The 16,547-nt window shown below is 52.2% G+C and overlaps 1 protein-coding gene, 1 long non-coding RNA gene and 1 pseudogene across 3 annotated transcripts in view; 1 reads left to right on the top strand and 2 right to left on the bottom strand.

Annotated features, from left to right (window-relative positions):
* The first annotated feature begins 685 nt into the window (after positions 1 to 685).
* LOC148674095 (uncharacterized) lies at positions 686 to 2,513 on the top strand. Its single transcript, XR_015934363.1, has 2 exons — positions 686 to 1,788; positions 1,975 to 2,513. It is a non-coding gene; the product is annotated as an uncharacterized LOC148674095 (long non-coding RNA).
* Positions 877 to 1,009, bottom strand: LOC148674096 (U4 spliceosomal RNA; annotated as a pseudogene).
* A 409-nt stretch (positions 2,514 to 2,922) lies between the features above and the next one.
* The window catches only part of LOC148674094 (myoD family inhibitor), a 15,498-nt gene continuing 1,873 nt past the window's right edge, over positions 2,923 to 16,547 (bottom strand). The window contains exons 1-5 of one of the 2 annotated variants that reach the window (XM_088623871.1): positions 14,321 to 14,880; positions 9,902 to 10,055; positions 9,429 to 9,557; positions 8,247 to 8,546; positions 2,923 to 5,018 (exon numbers count right to left, since the gene is read on the bottom strand). In XM_088623871.1, coding sequence (XP_088479997.1) covers positions 4,756 to 5,018; positions 8,247 to 8,546; positions 9,429 to 9,557; positions 9,902 to 10,043 — 834 coding nt within the window. In that variant the 5' untranslated portion in view covers positions 10,044 to 10,055; positions 14,321 to 14,880 and the 3' untranslated portion in view covers positions 2,923 to 4,755. Of the gene's footprint in view, positions 5,019 to 8,246; positions 8,547 to 9,428; positions 9,558 to 9,901; positions 10,056 to 14,320; positions 14,881 to 16,547 lie in introns of those variants that run through there. The other variant, XM_088623870.1, reaches the window with a different exon arrangement.

Genomic DNA, 16,547 nt, shown 5'->3' with positions numbered 1-16,547 from the left:
GAAACTGCGGTGAGAGTGTGGCAGCCTGCCTGGTAATCTCGCCCTTTCATGCCTTAATCGAACACCGGACCCAACAGGCCATTGGCAGGCAGGGTTTCGGGAAAGCGACAGGGATCGGTTCGGCCTGCCTGCTCCCTCCTGTCGTTTCTCGTCCATCGTTTAATAGGCACCTCAGCCTCATCCGACTGTTTTCTTGATCGATCCCGAGGGATTTCTTCTTCTTCTTCGACAGCCTGACTGGGCGGGACAGTTCCAGACACCCGCAACTCTCGGCGTAACGGCGTGGCAGCAGCTCTGTCGTGAATGCCCCGGGTGGAAAGGAGAGTTTCTGCAGGGGTCATGCAGGGGTCAGTGTGTTGCTGCACTGGTTTACAGGGGGGATGTTTGTGGCCAGGGGGCTTGTCAGTCACTGTGGCGGCAGGCTGCCCGCTGGAGTAGCAGGAAGTGCCCAGCAGAGCCCAGGGGCACACTCACCCCCGCCCTACTGACGCAAATCAGAGCCCCCCGAAGGCCTGGCACAGCCGAGGGGGAAGTCGTAAATCTGCACTTAGCACATCAGCGAACAGAGACGTGTGTGTGTGTGTGTGTGTGTGTGTGTGTGTGCAAACAGAGTTGTGTGTGTGTGTGTCTGTGTGTGTGTCTGTGTCTGTGTCTGTGTCTGTGTGTGTGCAAACAGAGTTGTGTGTGTGTGTCTGTGTCTGTGTGTGTGCAAACAGAGACGTGTGCGTCAGGGCCGGTGCGCGCACGGGTGCGAGGCTGGGACAGGACAGGACAGGACAGGACGTGCCGTCGCAGGGGGTAGCGAAAGCAGTTCTCGGGCCCCAGCTGTAAACGGGGGGTCCGAGGCGGGAGGGGGAAGGGTGGGCAGGGCCGAGGCCGCGAACGGGAAGCAGAGAGGCAGGGAGCTCACTCTTCTGAGTCTCCTGCGGTTTAGGGGAAAGTTTACAACCAGCAATAATCGTGCCTCGGCTTAACCTCACGGGCTACGATACCGCCACCGTGCAAATCGGGGCTGTAGCTCAGGGGTAGAGCTGTGCTTCGCGTGTATGAGGTCCCCGGCCTCTCCAAGAGCCTTGTATCGCCCAAAACATCTTGAAAACTTCTGCTGTGGCCTAGGATGGGATTTGCACACAGTCAGGTGATCGACGTGGGGGAAGAGGAGCTCCTTCCTCTACCAGGAGGGCCGGCAAGCAGGAGCCTGCAGGCGCTGAGTAGCCATCCTCAGTGTCTGTACAAGCACACACACACCTTGAGCACAAGCCCGCGGGACGCCGCCTTCCCTGCCTCTGCTTTGTGAGGTAGACCAACAAGGAGGCTGAAAATCGAACACACTGTATCTTGTGACTCTTCTAGGGAACGCCTCTCAGGAACTGGCGTGTGATAAGAGCACACGGGTGCAATGCCTTGTGGGGAAAATAAAATTGCTTCAGCTTCTCAGTGCTGGAGCCATCGAAGACACCTCGCTCCTCGCTATGCATTCTGGGAGCACATATGAGTTAACTCCATGTGGGAAGCAGTAAACAGGCTTGGCTATAGATATACTTTATTATTGCAGGTGCCTTTGACTTCACAATGGCAGTACTCCACTGGCTCCGCTGCTGCCATTGTGAATAGCCACAGTAAGCTGCAAACGGTCCCTCTCCATGATGAGACACCATTGCCACTGAATATGCAAAGGCAGATGTTTGTAAAGGAGGACTGCAGGCTGTGCGGACGTGGCTCGGCAACAGTCTCCGGCCAGCAGCACATCCACAGCCGGGCCCAGGGGTGGGTGACGCGCACCTGCAGGTAATGGGTTTGTCACGTGAGTGAGCTCTGAGGTCTGATGCAGTCCGAATCGGCGATATTTTAACGCACGACTTTGCCAGAATTCAAGTCGGCGATCGGAGTTTTTCTCGGGGCTATTTTTAGCGCATACTTTCTGAGGGCCTAATTGCATGACTGTGGGTTCTGTGGTTTGATGTGTCTTGACAGCAAGAGAGAAGAAAATACACCGAAAGCAAGAGAGAGAACACAAAAGGCTCTTTTATTCCTCCTGTTGCCCCACCCTCCCCCGGACACTCCACTCACAGCCAGATGTGCAGCCGCTGGATACTGGCCAGACACTGCTTCAGGAACACCCAGAGGAAGACAGAGTATGGCACACAGCAGCAGAAGACAGAGAGAGAGAGAGACAGGGCAGGAGCAGAGCGAGAGACAGACTTACAGACCCCTCTCTTTCCCCCTCTCTCACTGCTCCTCACCTGCCAGAATCACAACAGCTCCCAATCCTACTGGGAGAGGGAGGAGGGAACTCTGTTGAACTGGCAGCCCAGTGTGTGATCTCCTGTCCCAGCCTGAGGAACAGCGAGCCTGTCTCCCGATAATGCTCCATATGTTTGGATGTTAATATCTTATGATATGTCTGTATTGTAAATGTCTGTAGATTTTTAAATGTTAATTGAATCTGTTTTGCTTTGGCAACAGTTTTTACTCTTTGGTTTTGCCAATAAAACATCTTGAATTGAAATGAATTGAATTGAGAGAGAGAGGGACAGAAACAGCAGCAGAGAGAAAGGGGGAGAAATTGTTGGGTGTGTATTGAATTTCTTTTTTAACCAGAATTGTATTTTAGCTTGTTTTTTCAGCAGTACTCTCAGTACAGTGGACCTGATGGTTCCAGCTCTTTGGCAATGCTGTAACTGTGAACACATATCCTGTCCGTGAAGCAGGAAACCAGGGACAGAGAGAAACAAGAGGAAGAAGGAACTGGAACTCATTCAGCGAAGGAAAACTGTCTAAACAGCGTCACTCAGGATTATTTTTAAACCCTAACACGTTATCTAATTAGAATGCTAAATGCTCAGGATAATTCAATTCATTTCTGGTATTAGATCCAGAGGTGAAGTAAAACAGAAAACATAGATTGGCTTGAACACACAATATAGTCTGAATATTTATTTTAATTACACAGATGCCAAATATAACATATTTACAACCTTTTAGAAACAATAATACAATTTGGGTTTATTATGAAGGGATCTCTCTCAGGTGAGCAGTTAGGCCTGTAATAATGTTGTCACAGACCCGGGCTTTGAAGATGGATGTGCTTCAGCAACTGTAATTAATTTTCTTCACTTATCTTTCCCAATATATGTCGGAATCCTGGTTTTAAGTGTTTGCAGTCCAGCTCAACGGTCAGTGTGTCTGTACCAGGGCCGTCCAGTCCTGGTCCTGGGGAGATGATCAGTGTGCCTGGAGCAGGGTTGTCCAGTCCTGGTCCTGGAGAGACAGTCAGTGTGTCTGCAGCAGGGCTGTCCAGTCCTGGTCCTGGGGAGATGATCAGTGTGCCTGGAGCAGGGCTGTCCAGTCCTGGTCCTGGAGAGACAGTCAGTGTGTCTGCAGCAGGGCTGTCCAGTCCTGGTCCTGGAGAGATGGTCAGTGTGTCTGCAGCAGGGCTGTCCAGTCCTGGTCCTGGAGAGACGGTCAGTGTGTCTGCAGCAGGGCTGTCCAGTCCTGGTCCTGGAGGAATGGTCAGTGTGTCTATTCCTGCTCGGTTCCTACCTAACTAACCTAAATTAGCTCTTTATTGTCTAAAAAAATAAAGTTTTTATTGTTTTACTGTCTATAAAACCTAAATCGGCTCTTTATTGTCTTATTCCCATGGTGCCCAACTCCAGTCCCGGGGGGCTGCAGCCCGTAGGATTTTTCTGTGGCCCTCTATACCTCCAGCATCCTAAGCATCCATTCATTTAAGCCGACAATTACTTGTTTAAAGCTGAGCTGGAGTGAGCCTCTGGGAGTGGAGACTCGCTGCTTTACACCACAATCAATACTTTTTAATTCGATCTCCTCATCCTAAGGAAGAGAATGATGTCCAGTGTACTTTGGATGCTTTGAAGAAATCCTTAAGCTCTCGTCGCATTTGTGAACTCCAGAGCCTGTTTTCTGTGCCGTGCTCAATCAGTGATGTGAATAGTATTAAAACCGCCGTCATGCTGGTGGCATACTGAGAGGTTAGGGGCGGAATGAGACAAGTGACCTGCGCCACCTGTGGGCTGGTTTCCAGTTATAAACCCAGCAGACCGATTCGCACTTCGGTCAAGGAGTGGACTTCACCTGGGTTTATGTCCAGCGTTTGTCTGGGGGAGGTTAACAGCTGCAACACAAATTGTCACTAAATCAATTTAAAGAGGGAGTGGGGGTCTGTGATCAGTAACAGGGACAGCCAGGAGCCCCAGTCCCGACACTCGCTGGCTGTCAAGATGGCGGCAGCTTCCACGGGGGGGCCGCAGTGTCACGGGCAGGAGCTGCCTTCGCACCCGGGTCCGGAGAGAGAGGAGCGAGGTCACGGGGACCACAGCCCCCCCCAGGACGCTGCCGCACAGCGCCAGTGGGAAGCCGGTTAAGGGAAAGAGACACGCGTGACTGTGTGGCGTGGAGGAGTTGTCCGGCCTTGAACATTGTCGTCTTTACCAGGTAGGCCAGGGCTCTGCAAACAATGTCCTGAGGAGCCTATGCTCCGCAGGTTTAACGGGCAGATCTGGGATCTCATCCTAATTAAGCAACTGATTGCTCCATTTACTCATTAAACAGTCATTCAGAGCTGAGCAGGAACCAGAGGACACAGTGACTTACCAGGCCCCAGCTAGACTGGACTTTGTTAGTAATGCACCTTGAGATGTAGCATAAATGTAAACCTGATTGTTTTATTGTCTGATTGACTGCGTGATGGAGAGCGCTTTTTGTGCCTTTCGCGTCACGCTCTTGTGGCGTTTAGGCCGGGAAGCAGATGGAGCAGCACTCAAAACAGATCTCCAGGCAGTCCGAGGACTCGCAGCAGTCCTCCAGCATCCCACAATCCACCCCGGTGGAGCAGCCATCCTCCCCGCCCCCACAGGCTCCGCCCCCTTCTGCCCCACCCATGCAGCAGCACAAGGCACCGCAGCCCCGCCCACAGCCCAGGCACTCCACCAGCACGGAGCACAGAGACAGCAGCTCACAGAACAGGCAGGCCAGGACGCAGTGCACACAGCGGTCTGCAGGGGGAGACATACACACAGGTCACAGATACAGCTCAGGACACCCGGTTCATTCCTGACCATCACACAAACCTGCCCCTCCCATTCACCGTCACTGCAGGGAGGAGCTAATAAACAATGTCTTTGCTTGTGGTCTAAACTGGGATGGTAATAAGCAAGCTCAGGGCTACATGTTGTATAAAATAATCCAGCCCACAATGTATTGCTTTATAAACAGTCAGAGTCCTATGCCTTCTTGGGTCAGACAGGACAGGGCTCTTGTGCTGAATCCCGAAGAGCCCGCTCCACTGCAGAATTTTACTGCAAGCAGCTGCTTAGTCATTTCATTGACATCAGTGGTTGCTCAATGCCAGCCCAGCTTTACCGAAGCACAGAAAGAGCTGCATGTCAACTAGGCCTTTTATTATCTGTGTTCTGGGCTGGGTTGGATATAGCCCATTTGAGATATTTCTAAACAGTAACAGCTTGTTGACTGTTCAACACATTGAGCTGATGTTCTGCGCTTGTTTGCATTTTCTGCTCTGTACTGAAAGGCTGTCTTGCTTTAACTATCAACATCTGTTTTAGGAAAATATTGGTCACGTTAAACAAATGTCCTTAATTTCCTGTTTTCATGTGTCCAGGGTGCCATGAGGTCACATACTAGAGTTTTTTTTAATATTGTCCCTCTGCTACCTGGTCCTGCTGGGGGCGCTGTCTCTCCTGCAGGGTTCCCAGACTCACACGCCAGCCAGGCTCTAAGTCAGACGAATGAACCCTTAATGGACTTTATAACAGGACTAATCTGAGTTCTTCGACTGATTTCAGCTCTTTAGGTTCTTTAGGTTAAGCCAAATGAAATCCAACAGTTGAAAACAAAAACTGTCCAATATTCCAATCAAGCAACTTGTTCGTTCAATTAATGTTGAGATGAGGCAACTGAACTGGCCTAAAATGAAAGCCAGCAGGTGTGTGGACCACTGGGATCAGGATTTGGAACTCTGTATGTTTAGGATTTGCTACGCTGTATGTGTAGCCTATGACCTGCCGATGCCAGTTCATATGAACTTCAAGTCCATTCCAGGTTTTGGGTGCCACCAGCTCTTTGACCATAGTATTCAATCAGCTATTAAAGAAACAGGTACAGAGGATTGTCGGTCCAAGCCAGGCTCCCGTGGCAGAGAGCACTAGAGGGCCCGGTGCGTCGCTGTCCTTACTTCGACCCCCCTTATAGCTTGACAGCAGCGTTCAACCCTCTCCCCCCCCCCCCCCCATGCTCATGAAAACATGCAGTTCTGCATTTCAAGCAAATAAGGATGCATCTGTGCATGCGTCTCTGGTCCCGGAGTGCTACAGGACTCGCTGGTGCTCATACCCACCCAGCTTGCAATTACAGCAGTTAACCAGTTATTGGTCAGGATTAGAGCGAAGTGGCCTGAAAGCGCCTAGGAAGCCTCCAGGCCCAGGGATCTTCATCACTAGAGCTGCAGGCCACCGTACAGTAGGTGAGGAAGAGCTGGTTGGATCAGAAAGTAGAGGCCTGAAAAGTAAACCCCCCACTCCGTGCCCTGACCCAGTGCAGCCACACCCTCGAACCCCAGGGGTCCTGAAGCAGAAGACTAAGGAGAAATATCACACAAAGGTCCAACTGCTTTCACCCCCTGGGAAAGATTCAAATGTTAACGTGTGCATCGCACGTCAGTCCCTGTGCGCGCTGTTACAGAAGAGCTGTGCCACTTTTCTGAGAAGGCGTGGGGTTCTAGACCGAGAGTGACACGCCTGTGACGTGCCAGAGGAGCGCTCACTCTGCAAGGGCTCCCACTGAACCACTCAGCAGCAAGGCCAAAGGTCGAAGGTCAGAGAAAGAGGCCCGCACGTACCAAGTAAACCATTACAAATAGCTGGTTGACAGCAAGAAGTTTGACAACAAATAAAGTTTTTTATAATGGGGGGTCTCCTGACTTATATCACAGCTCAACCCAGATGCAATTAGGCGTCTGCCTTCATCGTTCTCAGGCAGAACCAGATCAGCCTTATAGGCTGCTTGCCATCTTTCAATCACGATGTGCTGGATAGGAGTTCATGAGATGAGACACGTCCGGTAATTAATCTCTCATGATCTGTACGTCTGTAGATCATTTAATGATCTGGACAGATCATAAAATCTTGCGAAAGTGACACAGGAAACAACAGGTGGAAACGGATGTTAGCGAACCGCTGGAGCGCTGGCGTGGCTGGGCTGGAGCCCAGAGGCCCCGGGTCAGTGGAACAGCAGCTGGGAGATTTCCATTCCCAGCTCCAGGCACTCCGTGGTCTGCAGGCAGGCGTCCCAGAGCGAGCAGTCACACTGGCACCCGCAGCACTGCGCCTCCAGGCAGCACCCCAGCCAGCCGCAGGGGCTCTCCCCGGCCCCCTCCAGCAGGGGCCGAAGAAGAGCAGGGCAGCAGCAGCAGAGGGGGGAGGAGCAGAGGGAGGAGCAGAGGGAGGAGACACACAGCTCGCAGGCCTCAGAGGTGAGGAACATACAGTCCCACAGCCTGCACCACAGGCAGGCCAGCAGCATGGACATGCACAGGTCTGGGAGAGGGGGTGGGGGCAGGGGGATCCGGGGACAAGGAGGGGAGAGTCTCGGGGCAGAGGGATAAGGGTGGGGGGAGGGCAGGAATGAAGGGAGGGAGGAGAGAGGAGAGCAGGTGGAGAGAGAGAGGAGGGGGGAGCAGAAAAGAGAGAGAGAGAGAGGCCGAAGCCACTGTTAGTGCGTGTTAGGCAGCAGGTGCGGCGCGGGGCAGGAAAGCCGAGAGGGCACGCGCAGCGCTCTGCGAGCCCAGGGGGGCCGTGCGCCGGCGAGTCTCCGCGCAGCGGTAATGGAAGGATGATGAGGCTCGTTAATGGAGTGAGAGGGGGGGGGGGGGAGTTCAGCCGCGGCTGCTGACACTTCTGATTTCTGCCTGCACTTTGTCCGTCATCTGAACACAGTCCTGGATGTAAGGTGATCCTCACTCCTGGTCCTTGAGAGCCATAGGACTGTGGTTCACATGGTTAGGGAGCTGGGAGCAGCGCTACATCGCACCCGCTAGGCTAATTAAGTCATCAAGAGCCCAGGTGGAGTAAAAAACAGCCTCTCTGGGACCAGGAGTTAGGATAGCTTTTTTAGGTTTCTGCCTATACTGTATATATATATGCACTGCACCACACACTCACACGCACACACACACGCACGCACACTTCCTCAATATGTGTCCTCACCGTCTCCAGCTGCCTGCTGAATCTGGGCTGCTGTGGACTTGAAGCTGTGCTGGCTCTTCGTGGTGGACGTGGAGGCCAGCCTGGTCATGTGTCCGTTGTAGGCGGAGGAGCGAGGAGAGATGTGGCCGGAGCAGCCGTGCTGACCGCCGCGGGTGACACCTGGGGGGCTGCGGATGGGCGGAGCTCCGGTGGGCCCGCCTCCGTTGTGGGGGCGGACTTGTGATTTGGGGGTGGTGCCGTCCACTTCGCCACACCCAGTGGGTGTGGTCTTTGGCTGAGGTAGGTGAACAGATTCTTCTCCTTAGACCACAAGGAAACCAAAAAACAACAAGAACAAGCAGTTTCCAGAGACGCCCATGTTGCTAACAGGCTCAACAGAGGAGTGTACAGCTGTGGTACACTCAGGAGAGAAATGACCGGCTCTTGTGGCCCATAACTCTAATGGCCGACTTCTATAGCTCAGACAAGGTCCAGAACCCTGACTCCTAGTGCACGGAAATCGAATGCTGTCCCATCACTTATATTCTGATGGACGGAGCCATCTTCTTAATGAACTGATTGAGTTAAGTCATCAAGGAGACACAGTGAGGAGGGAGGAGACAATGAGAGAGGAGACACAGTGAGGAGGGAGGAGACAGTGAGGCGGGAGGTGACAGTGAGAGAGGAGACACAGTGAGGCGGGAGGAGACAGTGAGAGAGGAGACACAGTGAGGCGGGAGGAGACAGTGAGGTGGGAGGAGGCACAGTGAGGCGGGAGGAGGCACAGTGAGGCGGGAGGAGACACATTGAGGAGGGAGGAGACAGTGAGAGAGGAGACACAGTGAGGCGGGAGGAGACAGTGAGAGAGGAGACACAGTGAGGCGGGAGGAGACAGTGAGGTGGGAGGAGACACAGTGAGAAGGAAGGAGACACAGTGAGGAGGGAGGAGACAGCGAGAGAGGAGACACAGGCAGGAAGAGACAGTGAGGCGGGAGGAGACACAGTGAGGGAGGAGGAGACAGTGAGGCGGGAGGAGACACAGTGAGGCGGGAGGAGACAGTGAGGCGGGAGGAGACACAGTGAGGCGGGAGGAGACAGTGAGGCGGGAGGAGACACAGTGAGGCGGGAGGAGACAGTGAGGCGGGAGGAGACAGTGAGGCGGGAGGAGACACAGTGAGGGAGGAAAGCTGACAGAAGGGTTACCTTGTCCCGCTGTGCAGGGGGGCTTTGTCTGCTGGTGAGGGAGGAGGTGGGCTTTCTCACTGGCTGAGGTGTCTCCAGTCAGCGAGTGCTCACTGTCCAGGACACACACGCCCCCCGCCTGGGGCAGCTCTGACAGAGGAGGACACACAGTCAGTAACAAAAACCCAGTTCTCCCCAGCTCTGACTGATGGACCCAGACTATCCTGAGGGGCTGCTCATCTTCATCCAAAGATGGTCAAACGTATCAATGGTTTAATGTGAAACTCTGGATCTGGTTCTGGTGGATTTCTGATTGGTTGTGGACGGCTGGTATCAGCTCTACTGCCGCCGTTATTATTGAATAGGAACGTGATTTTGTTTCTCCATAACCCTCCCCTCATCCAAAGCAGCCAGACGGCATTGTCCCCTGCTGGGGCAGACTGGGAGCGACCGGGAGGAACCAGGACAGCTGGGATTGGCTCTGGGATCTGTACCTGGAGTGTGGATGTGTCCGTCGCGTTCCGATTGTGCGCCGTGGTTCTGTAGGCAACCTGGGATGTCTGGGCCCTCACGATCTGTCTCTCTGTCCTTTGCCCCGAGTCCTGCATCCATGATGTCTGCCTCGCTCCGAGACATCTGGCGTCAGGCCTGCACAGGGGTTGAGACCAGCAAAGATGGAGGTGGACCAAAGTATAGGCTACAGAGCCCACTACAGAGCCCTGTCCTCCAAAGCGCAATGAAATCGGCCTGTTTTTCAAGCCACCTCTACAGGTCAGCAGTGTAAAATATGCAGTAAATGTCAGCTTACAGCAGTGATGTCCAGTCCAGTCAGTGTGTCTGCAGTGGTGTCCTGTCCTGGTCCTGCAGGGCCGGTCAGTGTGTCTGCAGTAGTGTTCAGTCCTGGTCCTGCAGGACCGGTCACTGTGTCTGCAGTGATGTCCTGTCCTGGTCCTGCAGGGCCAGTCAGTGTGTCTGCAGTGGTGTCCAGTCTGGTCCTGCAGGGTTAGTCAGTGTGTCTGCAGGTCTTCAGCAGCTGCAGCTGTGAGAAGCTATCATTATGTCAATATTGATTAAACTCATTAAGAGCCGAGTTGGAATGAAAACCCGGAGACACACCCACCCTCCGGGATCAGGATTACCCAATCCTGGCTTACAGCAGGACTGCCTGCATAAGGGCACGCCTGGTGCATACGGCCAGGATACACCAGATTTAAAATTCTGGCCAGACCTTCCTGGCGAATTCTGGTTGGATCCCACAGGAACGGCACTTCCTCTGAGCTCTGATGCTCATCACAGGCATGAGCTCGGACTGCACCCCAAAACTGAGAGCCCCTGAGTGTCAGACAGACCTCTCACCAAGACTTGCGCCATCATCCCCAGCGATCCACAGTGCCTGGGCCAGGCAGTGGCGTCCCACTGCAAATTTCTGCCCCTCTCTCTCTCCCCCCCCACCTGGCAGGAGCCTGAAGCCGGTTTGTCTTCGGACCCGGAACGGCGCACAAGTCTGTCAGACCAGCGGTCCCCTCAGCTGCACAACTGAGCCTTTTACTGGGCTGAATAACAGCATTAATGTGACCTCTTCGGTTGTAATTATTGCATTTCGGAACTAAAGCTCCCTAAACTTTTGAGTATCCAATAAAACGAAGCCTGAAGTGGTTCCAATCAAGCATCTCCTTAGCCCCGTGAGAGATCGGATGTGGCAAAGAGCCCCTGTGTCGGCGCCGTGGAGCTGTGAGATAGGTGACCGCCAGGGCCCCGAGAATCGCTCGGAGTGCCAGAGCTGCTGCTCGAGACTCCAGCCGGGGGACTCCCGGGGTTCCGCTGCGAAAACGCCGACAGTGTGTCTGCGGTGACGTCCACTCCTTGCCCTGCAGGGCCGGCGACAGCACTGTGCCCTGTGACGGCACTGAAACCAAGCTCTTCCTGCTGGTGGACGCACACAGACAGCCTTCACTCGTACCCGTAGCGGAGCTGGTGTGGTGACGTCGGCGCCCTCCCTGCGTGTAGCAGGGACCTCAGCCGCCCGGGCTGGGGGGGGTCTCCTTCAGCTCACCCGGCTGGTGCCCTGTGGTGTTACGCCGGAGACCCGGGTTCGCGCCCCAGGTGTGGGGGCCGGAACGGGCGGCGGGGGGCACGACCCCATGCTTTCTAGGCTGGAGGTGTTAGCCACAAAGCCTGCAATCGGCTACAAAACCCGGTTCTAATTCAGTCAGTCCTCTCCACCTGCTGGCTGCACTGTAAGTGGAATAGCCCGATGCCTGCGGACACCGGGACATCAGCCTGGCCACGCTCCCAGGTGCCGGATTTGAATTCCCCCTAATTAAAGCCCACCTGAACACTTAATTAGCCATCAGCGCTGACAACGAAGGGGGCGATTGCCATTGGGCGCCAAACTCAATCAGAAAAGAACGATTGTATTTAAGATCACAAAATATTTCATTTTCAGGTGGGTGAAGTGAGAGTGTGCTGCTCAGTGAATGAATGTGCCCATACCTATGGACGCCACCCCGTACTGCTGCTGTAGTCTCCACACTGACCCCCACACACGCCCCCAGGAAATGAAATAGTCCGGTTTGTCCCGAGTCACTACCGTCTTGGGGGTGACGGGATACATGTTTCACTCCACACTTTCCTCTCCTGCATCGGGCACGCTCCAGCATCCTCTCGGGCAGGAGGCCAGAGATCGACTCTGATTGATTCAGTGCTGATTCCAGCCTTTTACTGAAGCCAGCGTGTATTTTATTTTATGTAATCTAACCTCTCCCAGAATTATTTTTTAGCTGTCTTGTAAATTTTCACAAGCTTCCTGTAAACAGCTCAGCTTGAAAGTGCTTTTTTATGGAGTCCTTCATCTGGTGTCATTTAATAGATTATTTTAATTTGTTTTTTAAAACAAGGGGTTGAGGGAGCGATTTTTCCCAAAAAACTTTGCACAGGAGTTCCTCTGTGAAAACAAGCAGTTCCCTGATCCCCTATTCTGCTCACTGGAAACAAAAAATCCTCATTGAAGTACATACAGTACAAAAGCCGAAGCTAAATAGAAGAGTATTTTGAACTCGGCACATCTTTACACAAAGTGTTGCGGGAGTGTGGAACAAGCTATTCGGCCATGTTGTTGAAGCAGGTACTCTGACTGCTTTCGAGAAACAGATGGATGAGACTTCTGGACCAATCAGCTGCCAAATGTGAAAGAGGACAGATGGGCCAAGTGGTCTCTCATTCGTATCTGTTCGTTTGTGAAGCTTCATGCTTCCTGTTCAAACTATGAGTATGACACACTACTCTTCGATCTCTAAATCTGCCGGCCTATGTAGTCTTAATTCTTTTCGGATATTAATAGTAAAGCCAATGTATCTAAACAAATTGGAATTAATGCCAGTATCTTTGTAGCTGTTCCATAAAATAAGAACAGAGGATTACACATGAGAGGTCATTTTTGCCCCTCTAGCCAATTCGGCTGGTAGTAGCAGATTGATCTGGGAATCTCACACACTTTTTGGACTTGAAAGAAGCTAAAGGAGGGTAGCTCGTTCAACACTCCCACCACTCTTTGTGTAAAACGTGCCTCCTGTTCTTAGATTTAAATGCACTTCTAAGTAAAAGTCCCAGCCTGAGAACTGCACAAGATTTGAACCCTTTGGTATCTCCTGCTGTTTCCTCTCTTGGTCGGGAGGCTGAGCATCAGACGTTAGAGCCCATTTTCTCTCGGGTACATACAGACGACTGCTAGCACCTCCTTAAAGGAGCCCCTTTATGTAAAGCTGTTTTACATCAAGAGGGGGAGGAGCAGGGTGCAGGATAATCCAGCTCCCCACACTATGGAAACTGGACCACCGCTTGCATAAAGAAACTCTCAGAAATAAAATATCCCCTTGTAGCCTCGAAATCGCGCACGGGGTGTGTGAAAACAGCGTGGAAAAGCCCACGTGTGATTGTTATTGCAGCTGCAGGGGTTGTGTGTGTGGGGGTTTTTTTTCACGAGCAAAAAAGAATTCAAGACACCCCCCCCCAAGTCAGAGAAATGCTGCAGTTTTTGAAGTTGGGAAAAGTTAGATTCATACTACACCCAGCATGACCTTTTAAGAAGTTTGGTGCCCCCGTCTCTGGGCTATTTTGAGACTTTGAGCCTCAGTATTACCCCCCCAGACCTTAGCCTGTCGCGAGTATTTCTGTATGAAACAGAAGAGGTTGTTAGATTTGTTCTCTCCTCGGATAATACCCGAAAACACTGCCCTTCCACTTTTTTTTTTGCTTCTTCGAAACTGTTATATGCTTTGCTGCGCTCTTTTATTAGGTCTATTTTTAGGTCTTTTTAGCTCCGTCTGTCCGTTAGTTTTACTTCATTTTCTGAGGAACGATTAGGGAGAAGGAGGTTGGAAATTCTGTATTTTAGTTTCCATACTGTAAATCACTCACATGAAATACCGTACCGACAAGGTACATGTCCTGCTGCACTACTTTAATAACGAACGTTCTGCGTCTTGTATTTTTCGCCCCCCCGTGTGCTGGTACCGACCCCCGCCCCGGACACCTGCTGCGTGCTCGCGGCCGGAACCACGGCGCCGCCCGCTCGCGCGAGGAGACCCGGAGCCCATTAGCAGGAGCCGGAGCGCCGCGGCTTTTTGTCGAAGCCGTAAAAAAAAGAAAAAAAAAAGAAAAAAGAAGGAAGATAATAACGACAGAGCAGTGAACCGTGGTTTTAAATCGCGGGGCGAGCTGCCCAGTCGTCGTTCACCACTTATTGCTGCTGATGAGCGAAAACGAGGGATAAAAACGATGACGCCTCACACCCTCTCTCACCCCCCCCCCCCTCCGTCCCAGTCCCACTCTCTTCATTCCGCCTCTCCTCCTCTCCCCCTCTCCTCCTCTCTTTAATTGAAACACTTCAGCCAGAGAGGATCAATAAAACGCACCAGTCTTTACCGCACTTCAGCAGCGCACTGAATAATGCAGGACACGGGGCTCTGGGGGCCTCTCAGCCCAGCCCAGCCCATCCCAGCCCAGCCCAGCGCGCATCTCCCCGGCCTGTGGGCGCTGCGTGTCTCCAGCAGCGAGGCGAGTCCGGGCCGGGCCGGCAGCGCTTCTTGCCCGCCGGAGCTGACAAGCTGTGTCTAAGTGCGCGTCGCGCTCAGAAACCAGCTCGGAGCTACTGGGAATAACTGTGCAGAAACGGGGGTGAAGAATAACAGTTTTCAGTCACACAGGGGCAACACAGTCCTGTTCTTGTTCTTCCAAGAGCGCGATTTCGCAAGTCCTGTTTTTCACAACACGGTCATTGTTTCACTGTTTCTCTAAAAGCGCAACTCGCACATGTGGTGCCGCGCTGAAGCCAAATGTCATCAGCTCAATTCGCGAGTAGTTTTAAATGATTTATTTGGCTAGATTTGTTGGGGATTTTTTTCATGATGTCCAGCATTGTTTGCAGTAATAACGCGGGGTTCGAAATGACTCATGTTTTTTTTTTAGATTGCAAACACATTTTATTTCCAAAGCCCTCCTGATGATACATGTCACTGTGTGTTCTAGTGGGATCCAGACATTAAAAAGCAACGCGGAATTCGACATTTACTTAAAAAAAGGTTTAACCCCAAATCAGAACTTATAATGATAGAAATCCTATCATTCTCGTTTTGAATTTAATTGGAATCCTTTAAAAACGTTTTTTTAACACGACTCGAAGGATCAAAGGAACATGCGCGCTCTCTCTTTAAAACCATTCAAGAATTCTTATTAAAATGACAATTCGATTAAATTAAAACTGTTCTTTTTCACCGATTAGGTGTTAAAATCTCTAGCGAGAGCCAACAGAATACATTGAGGGCGATCTGCGGACTGGACTCCGTGCGGACTGGTCCGCCGGGCTGGACACGCGTCCGTCCCGCCGGAGTTGCGCGGGTCTCACCTCACGCCTCATTAAAACCCTTTCCCCCGGGTGTCAGCCTCTCATAGACACCTGAAAGTCTCCGGGCTCGGACTTTCTGAGTAATGTCAGAGCGCAGTAAGAAAAAAAACAAAACCCCACGTCTTTTACTGGATGAACTAGATTAATCACATGTGAGACGAGACAGTCGTAGCTCGGCTGGCGAACTAAAATGTCGACTCCGCACGGCGTGTTCAGAACACAGGAAAAGGTACAAATCAGAGGAGCCCAGTTTCCTAATTGATCTAAGGATCTCTTCCAGGTGTTTTGAAAACCACCGGGGCCTCGGCTTTAACGACACGGCTGGGGAGTTTGTTCCCGACTCCCACAACCCTGTGTGTAAAGACGTCCTTCCTGGCCTCGCTTTCAAGTGCTCTTCTGCGTGTTTGCGGTTGATCGGTCATTTTTTTTACAGTACTCGGAGCAGAACAAGACAGCAATTCCGAACTCTGTCCGGGGGATGCAAGACACCGGTCGACCCCAGCTGTTAATCAAACGCTGGACCGTGTTCTTGTTTTGTTTTTCTTTTGCTGAGGTAACGAATCGATGTTAATAATTACGCTTTGCTGATTTGTTCGGGAATAAAAATCACCAAAAACCCCGTGCAAAAAAAAAATAAAGTCACATGGTTGGAAACGGTCTTAACCTTGACTAAAACACTCGTTCACCACAAACTGTAGCAGTGTGTCAGCGTGCGAACTGCTCGTGGGACTGCAGACTGGGCTTCGCTCAGGGTATAAACTTCTCCCCAGCGGCGCTGTATCCTTCTGCCCCCGGGCTCGTCAGTTAATAAAAATCACAGCTACTGTCCATCTGGCCCCTGCGAGTTACCCTGACTGTGCGGCGAATTCCATTTCCGCACGCCTCCGGACGAGCAAGCCACTGTCTCGGGCCTGAAGTGTCGAAAAGCAGGTCAGTGGGGGTATCCCCCTGAACAACGGTCATGCACCGCTGGTCACTCCCGTGCCCCCGTATTCTGCCAGCCAGACACCCCGGAAAATCGGATCTGTTCCCGCATCAGAAAATATCCCCGCTGTGAAAGAACCGGTACACCTGACAAAGACGCGGTGTACGCCTCTACATGGGACAGTGTTGTGTGGCTTATAGACTTATAGACAGAGCTGGGAATAACAGCTGTAGTTAAAAAAAAAACAACAAGAACAACAACAACAACTGTGACGCGGTCCGGTCCGGGTCCCGTCCCGAACGGACCCGTTCAG

This window comes from Lepisosteus platostomus, chromosome 3, assembly GCF_059453375.1.
Source record: "Lepisosteus platostomus isolate fLepPlt1 chromosome 3, fLepPlt1.hap1, whole genome shotgun sequence".
Lineage (NCBI taxonomy): Eukaryota > Metazoa > Chordata > Actinopteri > Semionotiformes > Lepisosteidae > Lepisosteus > Lepisosteus platostomus.
This window is presented reverse-complemented; position numbering and strand designations above follow the sequence as displayed.